Source organism: Aulostomus chinensis, chromosome 5 (genome assembly GCF_037954235.1).
Source record: "Aulostomus chinensis isolate RoL2024-O1b breed Wild chromosome 5, RoL_Achi_v1.0, whole genome shotgun sequence".
Classification (NCBI taxonomy): Eukaryota; Metazoa; Chordata; class Actinopteri; order Syngnathiformes; family Aulostomidae; genus Aulostomus; species Aulostomus chinensis.
The window spans coordinates 14,482,765-14,503,167 of NC_141324.1; the positions used below are offsets into that span (position 1 = coordinate 14,482,765).

General features: G+C 42.6%; 1 protein-coding gene across 3 annotated transcripts in view; it reads left to right on the forward strand.

Moving 5' to 3' along the window:
* Positions 1-20,182, forward strand: part of pde4ca (phosphodiesterase 4C, cAMP-specific a) — a 54,309-nt gene extending 34,127 nt beyond the window's left edge. For all 3 annotated transcript variants that reach the window (XM_086203356.1, XM_086203355.1, XM_086203357.1), the window contains 15 exons: positions 8,899-9,090; positions 10,102-10,146; positions 10,739-10,775; positions 11,396-11,469; positions 11,550-11,602; positions 11,853-11,965; positions 14,787-14,880; positions 15,010-15,179; positions 15,278-15,376; positions 15,466-15,630; positions 15,763-15,862; positions 15,982-16,136; positions 16,224-16,346; positions 16,430-16,612; positions 16,711-20,182. In XM_086203356.1, the coding sequence (XP_086059482.1) occupies positions 8,899-9,090; positions 10,102-10,146; positions 10,739-10,775; positions 11,396-11,469; positions 11,550-11,602; positions 11,853-11,965; positions 14,787-14,880; positions 15,010-15,179; positions 15,278-15,376; positions 15,466-15,630; positions 15,763-15,862; positions 15,982-16,136; positions 16,224-16,346; positions 16,430-16,612; positions 16,711-17,202 (2,095 nt within the window). In that variant the 3' untranslated portion in view covers positions 17,203-20,182. The remainder of the gene's footprint in view (positions 1-8,898; positions 9,091-10,101; positions 10,147-10,738; positions 10,776-11,395; positions 11,470-11,549; positions 11,603-11,852; positions 11,966-14,786; positions 14,881-15,009; positions 15,180-15,277; positions 15,377-15,465; positions 15,631-15,762; positions 15,863-15,981; positions 16,137-16,223; positions 16,347-16,429; positions 16,613-16,710) is intronic.
* The last annotated feature ends 221 nt before the right edge of the window (positions 20,183-20,403 follow it).

Below are 20,403 nucleotides of genomic sequence, written 5' to 3' on the forward strand. Positions count from 1 at the left end.
GATTATAGATTATGCCTCCGAAACAGTGGATGGTAGAAGGGCTTTTATGACGCTGCGTTGAATTCCTTTGTGTATTTTCAGCAATGGTGGGTAAAAAAAGAGTTCATCGTTTTGGGAGTTAATAATGAATTACCAACATTTTTATTTACTGAAATAAATCAAATGCAGGACAGACTCACGTCGCTGTGGGTGGAGATGTGACCAGGAGACGCACAGCTATAAATCAAGCTATAGGCTAGGATCGCGTATCTTAAGTTGTCGTTCACACCCAGGAGCGGTTCCTTTTTGGGAGCCATTTGTTTTCCTTGATTCATTCGAAAGAACAGCTCATGATTATCCAGCAAATAGAACTTGTAGCCTGGTCTGTTCACTTGTGTGTGAGGGACGTAGATGTGATGTAGCCGTAAACAAGAGAGATATGTTTACAGAAATGTCAGACATGGCCTTATTATATGCCAAATGGCTGACACGGTGCGCAAAATATAATTTATTTCAAATGTGTTTACTTTTGGGGATAGTATTCCTCGCATTGGAAAGAAAATTATATTAAGCAATTGGCCTAATTAGAGGAACGGCTATTCCGTTTTCATTTAGTGTATGACTCCGCTACATTTGCAATGAAAGAACCGTTCTGGAAGTGTGGTGGTGCCCCGTTTCAAGTGGTAGAGAATAATAGCTCAGGAATATCCAGCCCCTGGGGCCCTTAGTTTTCTGACAATGTGACCCTTTGATCAAAGTGCAGGATGTCTACTACAGCTTTAGGCGATTTTTTTTCAAAAACTAGACAAAAAAGCAAGAATCGCTCAGTATTTTGGACTTTTTAACATCGCTTGCAGCTAATAACTTGTGCAACCAATTTGATTTTTTTTTTTTTTTTTTTAGAAAAGATGAAAAGTACTGCCGTCACCTGGGACAAATCCTTCATCTTTGCTGAGTGAAAACACACAGCATGTCTGCAGCTGACACAACTGTCTCCCTGATCAGGATGTGATACCACACTACTGTTTATACTCTAACAGTGGATGGAGAGATAGACTCTGTTCAGCAGCTGCTTCAGAGGTCAGCCTGCGCCACATGTCCATGTGCAGACGTCGTGACGCAGAGGTGTTGTTTTCCTTAAGAAAGCAGAGGGATGATCCCAGGGACGCCAGAAAGGAGACACTGAGAATACACTTCACATCAGATATAGATGCTCACACACACACGCGCGCGTGTCTATTTGTTAGTTTTCTCTCTCTTTTTCTGTCTGAATATTGCTTTTGGCTGCTTTGAATTCACAGCAAAATAAACTGCTCTGACTAAATCACAGTGGAGGGGCTATATTCTACACTTAAGTACAGGAAGACAGTGACCACACACACACACACACACACACACATACATGTTGGCAGTCATCTAACTTGTTGCTAAATCAACAGCTGGTCTGTAAATGGAACAGAGGTGTAGTGTGTGTGGTAAACCAGTTGTCCGTTTGTCTAGCAGATACACCAATTCTACTGGTTAGCTTTGAAAGCTATTTGCTGGCTGTTGATTTCAAATTAAAAATAAATCTTTCTACCCAACATTTGTTGACATGATATGATTTCCTTGATGAAGTAACAAGTTTCCCTGCTGTGTCAAACTCCTCAACGGTCAGCTGGAGAAACAAAAGCGCCTGTTTTCACATCGTTGGCTCAGCACAAAGTCGTCACACTGCGTGACTCTTAATTCTGTTCAGAAGTGACTTGCTTTATGCAAAGGTCAGCGAAGTGTCTCTGTCTGTTGTGCCAGCTAACACTACACTGGCTCACATTCTAGAAAACCTCTTTCCACTCCCTGGTTCTGAACAATAGACACACATTTATAATGCAGTTGCAGAGTGCCTATGGTTTGCTGTCATCTGAACACCAAGATTGGATCGGTTTTTGCCGGCGGCTCTGTGATAGAATTTTTCAAACAATCGTGTAAAGGTGGATACACGGTGTCAGAGTGTTCCTCTGTTGTTTTTTAACAGCAGGATTAGTCTGTAACAGAGAGGCACAAACAGAGCAGCATCTGATGTTTGCTTGCATGACCGCTGCACCTCAGGTATCAGTTGATACTATTAGAATGACCTTTTAACCTTTGGTTATTTAATATCCTGTTTGTTGGTAAAGCAACACTAAAACTGTGCATCTCTCAGAGATCTACAGAGAAACCAACATTTGGTTTGATTTGGCCCACCAGATGTGAAAATAACTGGCCTGATGATAATAATTTAGAGAATAATAAGTTGACAAATATACTTTAAATCGTTGTTCATGTAATTTATTCGGGAGGTTTGGATGAACCGAAGTGCAACACGACATGTTACAGAGCATTTGTGTTCTCCTGCTTCTGACAGATTTATAGGTACATTTATTGAGTGTAGTGTAACAAATTACCCTTCCAAAAATATGTTTATCAATGCTGAAACATGCAGTGTTAAGTTGTACTTCAACAATGCAGTAGCTAAAATAATGTATAATAAGGGAATTCAAGATGTTAGGATTATTTCGCTTTTTATTTTGCATCAATTTTTTTTTTAGAGCCAACGGCTATTGAACATTTTTGCATCAAATCAACACAATGTGTGCAGTTTGTCTGTGGCACAAGATTATGATTTAGTTGTGGTCCTTGGTTTACTTGGATATAAAAACATGCAAGTAATGAGAGTTGATGGAGAAGAGTAAAAGGATTCTCCTCAAGTTAAAGTCACCAATTTAGAGCAGATAAGTCTCACAGATCAACAAAGCATTGTGAATTTGTGTGCGCGCGCGCGCGCGCGTGTGTGTGTGTGTGTGTGTGTGTGTGTGTGGGAGAGAGAGAGAGAGAAGGGCTACTGGGACATTATTGCTAAAACATCCCAGAACACATGCACTGATGAGACTGGTGCTACTGGAGGCTTTGGAGGAAACTGTTGAGGTCGTCCACCAGCTACGGGGTCATCCTTGGCTGACCCCGCTGTGCTTGGTACGGCTCCTCAGAGGCTGCTGCTGGTAGCTGATCCTAATCTGTGACGCAGCACACACATGCAGCTGAAAAAACATGTGAGTGAGTTTGGCTGCCATTCTTTCACGGTTCTTCAGTGACGTCTGCCTGCTTTCAACACACTTATCATCATGCAATGGTGAATAGGTACAATTTATTCCAAATTATCAGAGGAAATACTATACCCTCAAGCACCACTGAATGAAGTCCATGTGACATGTAATAAGCACCGTCTCTTTGCCTTTTCATGGCTTTTGGAGAAATGGCTGAGCCGGTCCTACAAGTCTGCTCTGGTGTAACTAATTCTACCTTGGGTAGCAAAAAGGCCTGGGAATGATGAATGAAGGTTCAGATGACAGCTCGCCCTATCTATCGCTCTCTCTCTCGCTCTCTCTCTATCTCCCTTTCTCTCTCTCCCTCTCTCTCCCTCTCTCTCTCTTGCGCTCTCTGTCTAACGCTCCCCAGATGGGATTGACGTTGCCGTGACAGGCGGTGACGCAGGCAGGGTGTCGAGTATCAGGGCCACTGACAGGTTACCATCAATCACACTTTTACCAGCCAGCCACTTAAATAACAAACGCCGTAACACACCTCTCTCATTACATTTTTTTTTTTTTTTGTGAAAGGCTTCAGGATGCCCAGAAATGTTGGCGTTAGACTACAGAAACTAATCACACGTATGTGTGTGTGTGTGTGTGTGTGTGTGTGTGTGTGTGTGTGTGTGTGTGTGTGTGGGTATGTGCGTGTGCACGTATTAGAGGCAGTTTTTGATTTTGAAATGTTGCTGCGATCTGTTAAACCTTTTCCAATCCTAAAGTCATGTCCTGCGCTTTAGGTTGAGTGTTAGCTTTTGTGTTGGAGGCCTTCATCGTCTCTGCACTTGAAAAATGTTGAATATATTTGGAATACTTCAGTAAAATCATCCAGTGACTTTCAATGTAATCCTAATCTGGTACCTGTAGTATTTTACACCATGCTGTTGTTCATAAATGTTTGAGGATGGCATGATTGTAAAATAATGAATTAACTGTGATTATTTGGACTCATAGTGACGCGATTAGTGACGTCAGTCGGAATGTTGAATTTTTTAATTCTCATTTCCATTGAAAAAACCCATTTAAATGATAGGTGAGATGTTTGGTGACGTCATCTCTGCAGTGCTAATATAAGGTTATTTTGAAAAATATTGTGATTCAAGTCGAATTTTGATGAATTGCACAGCCCTTGTATGATCTTCAAGTTACTGATACCGGGTCTGCTGTAAATACAGTAACGTAAGATTGGTAGTTCTTTCTTTTCTTGATACTGCATCATCATTGCATGAGTTTATCACAAATGTGGTTTTGAATATTTGTCACTTTGACATATATTAACATTAAATATATTGTAAGTTACTTGTATTGTTATATGAGTTCCATCCCTGTCACCCTGCTGTGCCAAGATATAAATATCTATGTTTATTCAAGCTGGATCTAAAATTTTGTCCCCATAAAGATCTATCTTTTATCGTTTAAGACCATTGAAAATAGAAACGTTTTCAACTCAAGATGTTTGAAACAGTAGTCACTGATTCACACGGACAAATATTTCAAACTGAAATACTGTTTCAGCTTTTTACTGCTTGGATTTCACTCCCACTAGACAATGACATGCAGTGCCACATAATCTCAGTAGAGGGAGCCTCTCCTCAGATTCTGAGTAGATTTATTTCACTGCATCTACCCTCATCTATCATCACGAACCAACAAGTTTACACACGCAGGCGCACACGCACAAAAAAAAAGCATTATTTAAAAAATGTTCCATTCTGTCCTTGTTATTTTTGTCGCTGTGTTCGAGGCTGAGAAAGGGAGAGAGGGAGGGTGACAGGAGAAGGAGAGAAAAGGTGGGTGGGTGCGACTGCATGGTGGATATGTGAAAGACACAAAGACAACAGGGTGATATTTGAAGACCAGCCACGCTGTTTCTGTGGGCACCTCTTGTCCAGACAAACATGCGCGCTGAGTCTGACTGCCGACCTTTGACCTGTTAAAAACACAAACTCTCTCAGTTGACATGTTTAGGATACGTTAAGTAAACTGTGTGCTAACAGACGCAGCACAATGGAGGTGTTAAGAAAATGCTTTGAAGCACATTTCATTATCATCTCCTGTGTGAAAAATATCCAATAGCTTCATTCACGACAAGACTAAAACATATATCCGGTCATATTTGATACTTTTAAAGCATCGTATGTTTGTCGTTCATTTACGATTTAAATTCCATACTAAGTTGGTTTCATGAGATATAAATCAGTGCAGCACATCAATACACACGACATGACAAACAGTCTGAATCAAAACCCCTCTGGAGCAACCAACATTTACATTTTCATTTGCTTCTTTACAAATCCCATTAGGTGTTGCCGTGGCAACAACTACTTTCTCTGTTCATACAACTGTGTATACTGAAGCCGTTATCATAACTTTCTACTCTTGTGGATCGTACATCTCTGTGTGCACTATAGTATCCTCTGTGCGTGTGTGTGCATATGTGTGTGTGTGTGAGTGTGTGTGTCTGAGTATGTCTGTGTGTGTGTGTGTAAAAGTTGAACAGTCCAGTGTCGTGAGTAACTCCAACACTCCCCTGTGCTGAACTCACAACAGCTGATCGTGAGAGAAAGAGGAGAAAAACTGGAAGTGAAGCAGCAGCGAGGGAAAGACGTGGGCGATATTGCGATCTGTGATCTAATTTTAGCTCGGCACCGGCTTCAAATAGAATCCTCTCCATAAATATTCATGAATGGAGGCAAGAATCTACTTCTCTGTGATGCAATGGGAGGGGAGAGAGTGAGTGTGTGTGTGTGTGTGTGTGTGTGGGAGGGGGGGGGGGGTCTGTGTATTCTACCTGAAATCCTATTTTTAGCTGCATCACTGCCTCTCGCGCTATTCCCGCATGCAAGGGGAGGCTAAATTTAGCAGCACAGAGACAGAAGCGTGAAGTAGAAGTAAAAATAGAAAGGCGTTTCTGGTCAGAGCAGGAACAGTCAGGGGTGTAGCATCATTAGGGAGGACAGAGATGGATGGAGAAAGCAAGAAAGGGTGAGGAGAGGAGTCTGTGTGTATCATAGTAACAGAGTCAGGTGATGTGTGTGTCTACACAGCAAAGCGTTTCACATTGCAGGTGTGAAAGGTGGCATGTTGCACTCCTGTGGCCCATGATTTACACATAATAAACCGGTTTCATCTCTTTGTTTTTCTGTCAACACTATTAGCAGTCACAGCAATACCCCTTTGCCCAGAAGACCCTCGTGTGTGTGTGTGTGTGTGTGTGTGTGTGTGTGTGTGTGTGTGTGTGAGAACAGGCTGCACTCTCTTTGAAATAGTATTTACTCTCTCTTTGCCCCATTTATCTTAGCCTTGCTCTCTCCTTTGCCTTCTCCCTAACCCGCTGTCTTCCCTCCCTCTGACTCCTCTGCTCGGCTCCATATAGTGCAGTCAGTGTGTCTGAATCTGTCACATGAATGGAGGGATGGGGGTTTCTGCTCAGCTGCTGTTATGTAATAGCCAGTAATACACCAACGTCTTGTCCTCATGCAGCATCCTCGGAGGGTAGCGGGGAGAGAGAAGCGTACAGAGGAAGGAAGTATGGCGATGGTTGCACGCTGCTGTTGTTTTGACATATCTCCAGTTATGAAAAAAAAACAGCTTATATAGTTCTATTTTATTTGCTGCAGTTAAGTATTAATACTATTTTGGAGATGGGCCATTTTTGTTCCATTAAAATAAACATTGGCTGATCTTGGTATTGATTGATTATCATCATTATCAAAATGTGAAAAATAAATTCATTGAGAATTTACTTAAACTACGTATGGATCGGCGCTGTTGAGTGACAGCGGGGTGCACGGATCACTACCTTTCTGATGTCTGATCCGTGAACGTCTGTCCAAGTCTTTGGTTTATGAACAAAACTGTTGACCATCCACCTCGGCTGTACTTTGGGTTTAATGCTCGTTCGCAGGTGTTACCATGCTAATACTACAAATTGAGACAGTGAATGCTAATGCTAACAATCAGCATGTTAGCATTTACAGTTAAGCACTTACGTGTCAGATAGGGGTTGGGTACATGTACTTTACTTTTTACAACAACAAAGACAAACATTTTTTTTTTTTTTTTTTAAAAAGCCAAACTCAAATACGATTCACACTTCAGGTTGTAGCGATATTTCGTGTTTTTCCAGGTGTTTCTTCAGATCAGATCTGTTGTCATGGCCAATTTTGCGTTTCACACATACAAGTATTGCAGAGATTTGTCCGTGTCAAGATTTTGATGGAAGTAACCACACTGGAGACCTGTTTTGTGCTCGATCACACTGCAGGGGTGACATCACAAGCTCTCCCTTCCTTTCAGTAGCCTATATTTTACATCCTCAACAGATGTTCTTGGGCACTGGTCCTGATATTTGACACTGATTGATTATCGTAAAATGCTACTCGCTGGTACTGATATAGTTTGGTTGGTTACCATAAAATGGACCCTCGTGGCAGAGCAGCTGCATTTACTTTACTACTGATTTGAATAATTATATGAACTGCCTCTTAACATCATGGTGATTAATCATCTGCATGTTTCATCTACTGAAACACAGACCCTTCTCTTTACTTGCTTGTTCGCAGTAATTGTTAGTGTTAGCAATTGAAGTAAATCCTGGTTATTGTTACTGAATACACCTGAGCTCAAACCAGCATATCTGCTTTGGAAAACTATGCTGATGTTTTGAGTCAATGGTCAATTGTCAATTGTCAATTGAGTCAATTGAAGTCAGAAGTTTTTATATTTCAATATCATTCTCCCTGCTGTATTAATATGAAACAGACTGGGTTTTTGTCCTCGCATCTTTCCATTCAAAACCCTGCATATTCTACGAACGGTTGTTTTGCTGAAGTGTAGATTTCTGCTCTGAAGTCCCACAGACTGTTTAGAAAAGGAGATGTGTTGCCAAACTGACTGCAGGCTGACAGTTTCTCTGGGTTCCAATGTCGTCAGAGTGGCTACGGTTGGGGGGGTGGATCAAGGCAGAAACGTGCCCTGACTGCAAAGAGGGGCCTCATCATGCCTTTATTTGGTGTTTCTCTGTAGACAGATCATGTTTGATCTAGAGGAACTCCTCCTCACCTGAGCGCCGGCCTATTTTTAGACTCACTCTTGCATGACCCCCAACGCAATACTCTGATCATTTTATACTTGTCGTTGGTACTTGCAGACTTCCTCTGGATGATCACAACGTTAGGAACCCGGATATCACACCCTTAATGAGGCTACATCGTGACTGAAGCGGTGTGAGTCTGGTAGCGACGAGACAGACGTATATTAACGCCATTATCTACCTTTTCCATCAATGATACATTAATGAAAATGATGGAGGGGCACAATTATCCATTTATTCTTTATGATCTAACTCAATTGTTATTGTAATGATCATTCACCCAGCCACCAGAATCAAACTCCCCCAGTCTTGGGCTTTCAACACCTCCTCTTTGTGTTTCCTTGCATCCCCATTGTTAGATAAATTTAGATGCTGTGCCAGTTTTAGCAGTATCAGTGTAAAACTGCTTTCCCACATATTTCACACTGTCATATCTTTCTGGTCACCCTCCTAAATGTGTAACTGTACCTCTTATTGTGGTCAGCAGGTTTATAATGGGGACACTTCCTTCTAAATTACCATTTTTCCTGTTTTACAGATGAACGACTACGGTTCTATAGAGTGATGAAAGCTCTGATATTTTTAAATGTGGGCTATTGTTTTGGTTTTTTTCTCACTCATTGTCAATGTAACTTTCCCAGACTGTCCACGTAAGTAAAACTCTGTACCCTGTTAAGTCATTTTCCTCACAGACATCCCTCTCTTTCTCTTTGTGCATAGTTTCGATGTGGAAAATGGATTGTCGGTGGGGCGCAGTCCTCTGGACCCCCAAGCCAGCCCCAGCTCCGGCCTGGTCCTGCAGGCCAACTTTCCTCACAGCCAGCGGAGGGAATCCTTCCTCTACCGCTCTGACTCTGACTTTGACCTGTCACCCAAAGGTCCTTCCAGAAACTCCTCCACTGCAAGTGACCTGTAAGTTCATCTGCAACACATCAGTCAAGACCTCTCGTTTGAGGTGGTAATTGGCTTTTTTTGAAAAAAGATTCAATGCACAACTTGGACGTGACAACCTGCATTGCCAAAGTGCTCTGTTGTATCGAATCTTTACCTTCCGTGATTTGCGAGCTGTTTCAGCCGCCGTCGTCTGCTGACAGACAGCTCTTCTTCTTCACCTTTGTTACAACGATCTTCTGAATGCATGATATAGACTAAAATGGAGAGGTGCTATTTAAAAAGGAATCCACATACCATATTATTTCAAATCAGTAATGGAAATAAACTGAGTTCATGTTTCCTTTTTGGATGTCAATGTTTTTATGTTGACAAATCAATGCAGGGTCTCTCTGGGAGAAAAAGGAGGTTATGGGAGCAAGGATGAGTTCACTTCCTCGCTGTAATTCCTGATCCATGCAGGAATTATAAAATTATGTGCTTATCTTGACGTTTAGCGATCAGTTAAATTCTGAAGAAATGATTTCTGTAACTGTAAAATCTTAAATCTGAGGTGAAACTGTGCGAGATTAAGATTTCCTTTTTCTTCCGAATGGAACCTCTACATACGTCTTACTGCAGGTCATGAATGATTAAACTTGATATTTCCTTGACTCTTAACGTTAAGACTGCTAACCAAGCTGCACCTTGAGTCAATTTTACGGCATTTCTTCTCCCAGTTCTCGATTGAAACATGCTGCGCATTGCGTGTGTCTGAAAAATTAAGCGATTGACAGTTTTGGAAAGCCCAACAATAATATAACTAACTGTATTTCCATCACAGGATATTTGCATGTCAGTTCTGCTCCTCTGGGGTTGCAGTGCTGCAACACTTGGAAAGAAGAGGCTCGAGGGTTTTTTTTTTTGTTGTTTTTTTTCACCGTGTGTGTTTCCAGTCCCTAAACCAGTGCCCCACATCATAATGTCTAAACACATTTGTTAAGTAAGCAGTCACAGGTCTCCTCATCGCCTCTTGCATATGTGTGTTTGAAGGGAAGAAAGCTTGAAGCACTGGGAAGTCAACTGGTTGTCATCTCGGTGAGACCAACATGATCAAATCAAAATCAGATAAAACCACTGACTCTGTTCCCTGAAGCCCTCTCATGCATTCCTTCCAATGGCTTCATGGCCGTTTCCCTCTTTTCCCTCCTGACCAGCGTGACTAAAAATAGATTCACCTATGACCCTGTTTGACCCCCCCCCCAAAAAACACCTTTTCTTTTCTGTTTTTGCATGTGCCGCCTCATCATAGAGAGGTGTAATAACACACTCTGCATTTTTTTCATTTACTTGTAATTACCGGTTCATACCTCCCTACCCTCCACCCGCACTAGTATAGTCCCTCACATTAGCAGTGCATGGAAAGTCTTATTTGTTTTTGATAAAGCTGCATACTGAGTGTATATCGTATCTGTCAAACAACTATGAGAATCCCTCCAGATGACCCTGTATTTTTGGCAAACACCAGGTGAAACTAAAGGTTAAGGTGCTATTTATTTTATATGACTAAACTTTAACAAACACTGTGACATCATGTGCAGTAGACTGATCTGCAGTCAGTGTTGCTGAGTTTTATTCTCTGCAGTAATGAGCTGTTCTCTCTTTCTGTGTATTCTCTTCTGTATTGCAGACATACGGAAGACATGATAGTCACTCCATTTGCACAGGTGAGTCCTCTCCAGAAGAACTGTGAAAAACGGTTGTGCTGTTTTAATAATAAAAAAAAAGCGTTAAAAAGAAATAACTGTTTACAGCAGGTCCACTATAATGATGTCCAGATGGTATGAGACAGGGCTTTACTGCCTCACCGGAACAGCCCCTTAGCAATATGTTGGCCTTACGACAGGATCAGGCATCCCACTGGCGTTGCCTGGCTCTTACGTGGGCCGTGCGTCACACTTGTACTCAATTTACACTGTGAAAGAAGCGGTGAATCCAATACTGCTGGATCATGGTGTTTAAATTCGCATGCTGGCTGATGGTGTGCAGACATGGCTCAGGTTCGGACACTGAATACTCTGTGGGCTTTCTCCGTGTGCTCAGTCACCGCCACAGACGGGGTGACAGACGTGACATAGAGGGAGTCAGTGATGCCGTCAAAACATGAGAGAGTGAGAAGGGAATGCCGCTGCGTGGTGCTTTAACCAGGTGGATGAACGCCACTGTGTCTGATGTCAAAGGCAAAGGAGCCCTTTGTTAAAGATCGATATATTGAAGAGGCGTGTAGTTACAGTATGTCACATGACAAATGTTTTGTTTGTCACGTTCTGTGTCATTCCTCTTAAAGGTCCTCGCCAGCCTGAGGACGGTCCGAAGTAACTTTGCTGTCATAACCAGCCAGCAAGATCGCCCAGCCAGCAAGTAGGTTCTTATGAAATATCCCCCGATGTTTAATAAAGTCTCATCATAACATAAGTCATCTTTGAACCGTCTGTGTGCAGGACGAGGTCCTTAGGCAGCAACCCTCCATCCATGTGCAAGACCAGCCTAGCAGGTTGGTGCTGGTGTTACAGTGAGCTATTTGCTAATGGACACGCCGTCATCAGCAGAGACAGTCAGAATATTATCATGATTAGATTTGTCAACTCTAAAATCATGGGTACTGGCAATACATCACACTAAAGGATTCATTAATGGAGGTCACAGAAAATAAACTTGAGTGTCTTTTTTTCTCCTCTTTTTTTAATTTGAGCTAAATATTTCCAGTCCGTCCAATAATAACCTCCTGTGTCTGTCTTGTACAGAGGAGCCACACCAGCAGCTGGCCATAGAGACTCTGGACGAGCTGGACTGGTGCCTGGAACAACTGGAGACGCTGAAGACACGACACTCTGTTAGCGAGATGGCTTCAAACAAGGTACTTGTGGCTACCGCTAACCATGGGTACCATGGCTCCCCTCAGGAACACCTGTAAATTCAGGGTGCAGATGACAAAAGGTTCAGTCTCCCTGATCTGTACTGTATTCACCTTCCTGAAAGATTCAGTGACTCGTTTTATTCATTATGATATTGCCATTTTTAAAGATTTCAGATCCATAAATCTGCTGGTGTAGATGTTTTTTTTTCCTTTGTAAATTTTTACAAACAATAAAATAAATCCAATTTGAAGGTCATCAAACTACAAACAAAGATAATAATAAAACCAATAGATAGACTGATTGACTGATGACATCATTGTGCCTGCGTCGGTTCTTTTATGTCAGAGGAGCAGCTGCCTCACATGGCGCCTTAATGGCCAAAGTTAAAAAAATCGAATTAATTTAATTGAATCGGTGCTTCCCTTCTGAGATGAATCGCGTCATCCTTTCTCACAATAGCGAATATTAAAAGCAGTACAATGTTAACAATTTCCACCACTTTTTTTTATTACTCTATGCTAATCTTTACAGCTATCAGATTCAAGTATAGCGCTAAGCCTGAGGACTGTGTGTCACGTGCCTCAAGTGCAGTTTGTCGTCAACTAAGAATCCATCAGCCTCCATGGAAGTATGAATAGAATGTCCCATCCATCAGCGGATTGGAGGGAGGTTTATTCCATGAATGAGCGGGACGGTTTCACTCATGCAAATACAGACTAGACACACCCTTCCCCCCACTCATGTGCAGAAAAATGTGAATGAGGTAGTGGGAGCTGGAGATGAAGCGGCATCCCCCCATCCATCCTTCCACCATCTATACCTCTCCTCTCCTCCCCCGCCTCCACCTTTTCTCAGACTAGCGATTCCATGATTAGACCGCCCACACAGCATACACGTGCTCTTCATACTAACGCACACATATATGTCACACGTAAACACACTTCCCTCACATACATCGCCGTCTCCTATATTGCCCGCTTGTATACCATTACACATATTCACGTGGCGGTGGTGGTAGTGGCAGTTGGAGATTGGTGGGAGGCAACCTCCTCCACCTTAGTACTGCAGATCAGTCAATGAGCAGCTTCAGTCAGTGGGGTAGAATTATCCATGCTGGCACTCAGGAACAAAGGCAGGCACATAGGAGGTTGTTTCTGCATCACGGACGACCTCATCGAACAATTTAAAGTAATGACCCCTGAAAGTGTCTTTGAGGACACTTGACACTTTGAGGACAATGAGACCTCTACAGAGTTTACTTCTATTCCTGTTTAAATACCACTGTCCCCCTATTTAAGGATATTTTTCACAACCTTAACTGCTGAAATTGAAAAGTGATCCAGTATGGCTTCTGATCAATGACTACGTTGCTTTGGTTTCTTCCATGTGTGACAGTAATTTAGTATCAGTCCGCCATGATTCACATATTAAAATCTTCTTGTCATCATGCTAAGGTGACCCCCCTCCTAGTATATCAAAATAGTGTGTGTGTGTGTGTGTGTGTGTGTGTGTGTGTGTGTGTGTGTGTGTGTGTGTGTGTGTGTGTGTGTGTCAGTGATCATCATAGTGGTCAATGTCCACACATCATGTAGTACATGGTGTACTGCTTTTATTTTTGGCTACATGAATGAAATCCCCCCCATCCATTCAAAGCTTTTTCTTCATATCTTCTTCAAACTTGGTGCACATGGTGCGTCTCACAACCTCCACCTCCTGCAACCTCAGCCCCACCCACTTTGTGCATCTTCGAGCCAATGAGGGCTCTCTGTCCCTCCCGGCCTCTGCTGCAGCGAGCGGTCCATTGGCTGCTATTCTTAGGCCTTTTTGGAGGGAGGCGTGGATTAGAGTACCTCGTTCTCTCTCTGTTTACACACATACGGGAGCAGCCAGTAACAGAGTGAATGAGGGAGAGTCAGGGGGAGCGAAGGAGTGTGGCTTCTCTGCCTTCGCATCCTTGCATCCCACAGCTATGCTTCCACTCACTTCTTCTTCCACTGACCTCTAAACTGTTTTCTTTTTTCTTTTTTTCTTCATCGTACATTCAGTTCGAACTGATCAAAGACTCAGCAGCACTAACCAGTGGACTGCCTGCTTACAGTAGATTTTGCTCAAGCAAGCAGAGTAGGAGCACAGTGTCCCTGCTGTCTGTGTACTACAGGCAGTGTCAGAGGATCGCCAGAAAGCCCGGCTCTCTCACTCTGTTTTTTTTTTGTTGCTCCCATGCTTGATTTTGCGCTGAAATGCCAGAAGTGAGTTATTTCATCTCGGTGTCGTGGATGTTCATTCAGGTAAGGAGTGGGAGGAGGGAGGGGACAAAGTCTGAAGGGGGTCTGTGGTTCACATGTTGCTCCTTTTGTGAATGAGTGCGGAGAAGAACCGATGGTGATGCGAGAGTTGGCTTGATCTGAGACCGCTTTCCGTTTCGTGCACACACATTCATGTTTTCATGATCCAGAGATGTTTATGGTGTAAAAAATTATGGATAAATAAATCTGTGGTTGTTTTTCTTCTGCCTAAGCGACAACTCAGTGAGTCAGGAGTTGTGAATTGCTCAGTTGAGACAGTACATCCCCTAGCAGATGTTACACTTGCATCATCAGTCAGAGTCACTGATTTCTGACTTGTTGAATAATACTACACACACCATAACAGCGTACGCATACATACAGCGGCAGACACGGACCCCAGTAAAACATTCAACAAGTCTCTGGCTGCAAAGTCAAACGTAATTAACTGGCTGCTTGTTTCATTTATTTTATTCTGTCAAGAGTTCATCAAACATCTATTTAATCAAACTCATGAATGCTTGTGTGTTTCCAGTTCAAGAGGATGCTGAACCGAGAGCTCACCCAACTGTCAGAAACCAGCCGCTCAGGGAACCAGGTCTCAGAGTTCATCTCAAGTACCTTCCTAGGTAAAATGGCTCTCTTTCCCTCCTTTTACTTCCCTGAACATGATCATAAATGATTGTAGTAGTTCATTCTGGGCAGTTAGTTTGCTCACTGAGGCTGAACTGTTGATATTTTCTTTCTTCATCTGATAGAGAAACAACATGACATGGACATCATGTCTCCTCCTACCAAGGAGGACAAGATGAAGCGGCCCATGTCCCAGATCAGCGGTGTGAAGAAGGCAACTCACAGCCCCAGCCTCGCACCCTCCACCATCCCTCGATTTGGGGTCAATGCCAGCCAGGAAAGTCTTTTAGCAAAGGTACAAGGATTATAAAACGTGTTATTTCAGAGCTGCACATTCTGTACAGACTCCTGTGTATTGAACTAAAACATATTGTGCTTTTTGTTCATTTGAAGGAGTTGGAGGATATTAACAGATGGGGAATTGACATCTTTAAGGTTTCTGAGCATTCTGGCAATCGTCCACTTACGGTCACTATGTACACCATTTTCCAGGTAACAAATCTCAGTATACGTGCTCCTTGTACAAGCTCCAACATGCGGTGCAGTACAACAGTAACTGAAGTTCATCCCGCCCTCTGCAGGAGCGCGAGCTGCTCAAGTCTTTTAAGATTCCAGCGGACACTTTCATTACCTTCATGATGACGTTGGAGGATCACTACCACGCCGACGTGGCTTATCACAACAACATCCACGCTGCAGACGTGGTCCAGTCCACGCACGTCTTGCTGTCCACACCTGCACTAGAGGTAGAGAGAAAGAGCAGACATTTCATTCATAATGAGTCCAGATGTGTAGATGCCTTGCCTGTCTTGTTGAGCTGCTACACTCAAGCATATACTGACTGTTCCTGTCTTCTTCTGTGTGTTTTTAAATAACAGGCTGTGTTTACTGATCTGGAGATCCTAGCTGCGCTCTTCGCCAGCGCCATCCACGATGTAGATCACCCTGGAGTTTCCAATCAGTTCCTCATCAACACCAGTGAGTTTGTTTGTTCCTCCAAAGGGATGATACAAACGTGTGGGTGCTGAGTGTATTTGCAAAATATATTTATTAGTATTTTGATAACCCCCGGGCCTTCTTTGGACTTGTACCATCAGACTCAGAGCTGGCGCTGATGTACAATGACTCGTCGGTGTTGGAGAATCACCACTTAGCTGTCGGCTTTAAGCTCCTGCAGGAAGACAACTGTGACATCTTTCAAAACCTCAGCAAAAAACAGAGGCAGTCGCTGCGCAAGATGGTCATCGATATGGTAAGTTACAGTGAACAGTACTGTTGTCTTTGCTGTACCTGTGAATTATGGATCCTTATTGATGCAATCTGATTGTTCTGACTGCAGGTGCTGGCCACAGATATGTCCAAACACATGAACCTACTGGCAGACCTGAAAACCATGGTGGAGACCAAGAAGGTCACAAGTCTAGGAGTTCTGCTTTTGGACAACTATTCAGACCGCATACAGGTACAACTATTTACTGTTCATTCTCCAGAGCAGATCGATTGTCACTTTGCTTTTATTTACGAGCTGTGCTTTGATTCCCACAGGTCCTGCAGAACATGGTGCATTGTGCAGACTTGAGTAACCCCACCAAGCCTCTTGAGCTGTACCGGCAGTGGACCGACCGAATCATGGTGGAGTTTTTCACACAAGGAGACCGAGAGAGGGACAAGGGCATGGAGATCAGCCCCATGTGTGACAAGCATAACGCCTCTATAGAGAAGAACCAGGTAGAGACCGATCTTCTCTAAATCATCCAGGGAACTAATGGGGCCGAAGCAAAAGTGAGTTCTCTATATATACGCCTCATCTGGTATTTCTCTTCCAGGTGGGTTTCATCGACTACATCGTTCATCCTCTTTGGGAGACATGGGCCGACCTTGTTCACCCAGACGCACAAGAGATCCTGGACACATTGGAGGATAACAGAGAGTGGTACCAGAGCATGATCCCTCACAGCCCTTCACCCAACCCAGAAGGACTAGAAGAGGGGGGCCTTGCTGGTGAAGCTTCGGGGCTCTGCGGAGGCTGTGGCTCCACCTCCACTGACAAGTTCCAATTTGAGCTGACTTTGGAGGAAGAAGGAGAGTCTGATACGGAGAGTCCACCTGAGGAAGAAGAGGGTTATAGCAGCAGTAGGGGCTCGGAAATGTCCAGAATGGATTCTGGCAGCGGGTTTGATGCTATGACTCACCTGCCCCCCAAAATACTCACCTCTGATGCAGGCAGGACGTTTTCTCTAGACTCAGAAAAAGATATGGCTGAAGATCGAGAGACGGAGCAGGAAAATGTCTCTGGACACTTCCGACTTGACACATAGCACCTGTCAAACTGTGTTGTTTTTTTCGGCCTTTTTGTTTATTTTTCTTGATTTCGGTGCCTCATCCTCAGTCACTCCCCTTCCCCCACTCCAAACCAACACCACCACCTCTGTGTCTGCAGACAGCAAGCCCTGGTGTGGAGGGTACAGGAGTGCAGGTGTTAGGTGGTGTAAAGAAAGTCTGCTGTTTCACAAAGCAGTCTCTTGCACTAGAAAGAGAAAGAGAAAGAGAAAGAGAGAGAGACCACCAGACTGGGTCCCTGTAGAGGACAGGAAACCAAGTTTCTGACCAGCCCTTCTGGGTCTTTCACTCAGACGCACTGTGGATATTCTACAGAGACTATGAGCAAAGAAAACCTGTGGTCCACTACAACAATAACAGATCTGTCTTCCTCTTTTTTGAGTTTTTGTGAAGAAGTAATGAATGACACAAAATGAAGTCTTGTCTGTGAAGATTCTCCGTCATCCAGCTCATTTTATCCAACCAGGGTTCAATTGAGGGCGACTGGACTGTGGCTGTCGATACTTGAAGACATTTGGCCTCACCCAAGGGGCTCCTTCAGGTCTGACTGACTGGAGAGACATCCCTGGTATCTGTCCTGTAAGACACATTGCCAAACTAGCAATTAACATGGACATGCTGTTATGCTTGCCTTTTTAGTTCTTTGTTCTGTTGTCTTTTATTTTCGGCCACACTCAACATGCGGAGACATGGAGCTATGCATGATGTAATGGGGGAAGCTTGAAATGTAGCAGACATTTTGAGGGACTCTATCATTATAATTCTATACGTAGCAATCCTTTCAACAAGTGTTGCACTTTTCAGTTCATTTTAATAGTGTGCAATGGGGCCGATTATAACCAACTGCCTAGCAGCACATGTTATTTCAGAGTTTGCAGTTATTTCCTGCTTATTGTTTCCATTTTTGTAATGAATATTGTGAGAGGCAAAGCGAGCCAGGGTCAGAACAGTGTTCTAGTCAAGGACTTGACTCCAAAGCAGTGTGGGCTGGGCACATGGTGCCCCCCAGTGTTGGTAAATGGAACTGAAGTGCTGGCTTCAAATGATTTTTGCATAGGTCTATATGGAAAATACATTCAAAATGTGTTTAACTGTAGAACTACCCAAAATATCAGCTGTCTTTCCATTTGGTTGGTCTTTTAAATACTTTTTCTTTTTTAAATCTCAAGTCACTAATGTGTTTTTGTCTGCACCCTTGATATTTTGGTACCCGTTTTATCAGTTTGCCTTCAAGTTCAGCACTTTAGATTTTTGTTTCAAGCTAGCCCTCATTGTGGTTTTTTTAAGGGCTCGATCCAAACCGTGAGCACATTGGAGGATGTTGACTGAGAGACCGTGTTAGTGGCTGTCATACAACCGCAGTACAGAAGTATCCACTCAAATCCATTGTCATGGCTACATAATAACATTTACTCAAGCATCATTTTCATTAACATGCACTTGCATAAATTATTGGACTGATAAGGGCAGTGTTGTACAAGTATACAGGATATTAGCGTCATTGTAACTGTAAAAACACAGGAGGTTACCAAGAGGCAGTTTCGTGTGCCAGATTTTTTTTCATCTTTTTCCTCTCATTGATCAATATTTTGCTCTTCGCAGGGTAAGTCAATGACAAAACAAGTGCCAAGCAAGCATGAAACAACCCGTACTGTAGTTTCCATTTTGCCACTGGCTACTTTCCATCAGTCACTGATAAGGTTGGTTGATTGTAGCACCCCATGTGCCAATCCGACCCTCGTGTCTCTGTTCCTTTTTTCTGTCAGAACAGTAACTGAAACTGATATTGTCTTAAAATCCGTGATGTGGATTTTGTGTGTGTGAGTATATGCCTGAGTGGACTTTTTTGATGTATTTGCTAAGAAAAAAAAAACAAAAAACCAAAGCACTTTGTATGGTACTTTTACAGTTCTGCACTTCCAGTACAGTTGATCATGTGTACCGTGACTGTTTGGCTGGTGGTTGAGTTCCTGGGGCGAGACCACTACTGCTCTTAAAGGTTGGATGGTTGGAGGGATTGAAGTTTTTTTTGTCGTTATTGATATTCTTTTTATAAATAACTGTAAAAAACTATATATGTTTTGTTGAGGTGCATGACATTGGCTGCAAATTTTAAACCGTATGAAAAGTATATAGACTACTTACCTGTGGAGAAACAATCATGTTTAATGTGTGAACGGGCTGAAAGTTGTTCTGTTTGTTTTTCGACGCCTTATTTTCAAATGTGGGATTTATTTTCTTTGGTCATATATGTGTTCACTGACATGCTGGAGGAAAACTTGTGCAATTCTTTTCTGTAGCCATTAACAGCACCAAACGGACACCAACACTCAAGGATGCCTTCAAAACTAAGGACTACTTAACAACATAACCAGCACAACATGCAAAGATTAAGCCTGATGTTCAGTCTGTACGTCACTTATTATATCTTGTACATTTTCCTCACAGTGCTTCATGTACAGTTTATTTATTATTTCTATATTAACTGTCAGAAACGATGGAACAGTGTAATCTAAGGTTTAGTTTGTATTTGATTTGTGAGAATGTCAAACGAGACAGGTTTTTCTTTTTTTCCTTTTCATTTCACTTCTTTACAAATAACAATTTAAGCAAAAATATTCACTTTCATGTCTTCTTGCTAGGAAAATAGTTGCGTGCCAGAGTTTCATCTTGGGCTTTATAAAACATTTCTCCTTTTCTGTCTTCCTCTGTTTCCACTGAAGGATCTTACAGTTAGTGCGCTGATGGGAGACTCCTGTCATTCTTAACAAAGATTATGTAGTCATATGGCATCAAGAGTCATCCTAGCGCAGTGTTTCTTTTCTTCCAGATTTATGGACGTGGGTGGTGAACTATTACTGCAGCTTCGACAATCCAATCTATGTTGTTTAACTGCGGGTGTTTAACCCTCTCTCCAACTAGAACTGTATGCCTTGCCAATAAAAAGAAAACTCTCTACTCTTTGATGTCTTGTTGTCTGCTTTCATAGGGATAGTACCAAAAGAATGACATAATGCTCTTTTAAATTCCAACTGCAGTCAATTTACTCACTTACTGAGGTAAGGAATTAGAAAAGCTGAGGAACAGCTACATTTTTTGGAATGTTTATTAATGCACATTTTTCCCTTTTCAAAATAAATGAATTAAACTGCTACAGTTACAAGTCATGGGCAGTGTTT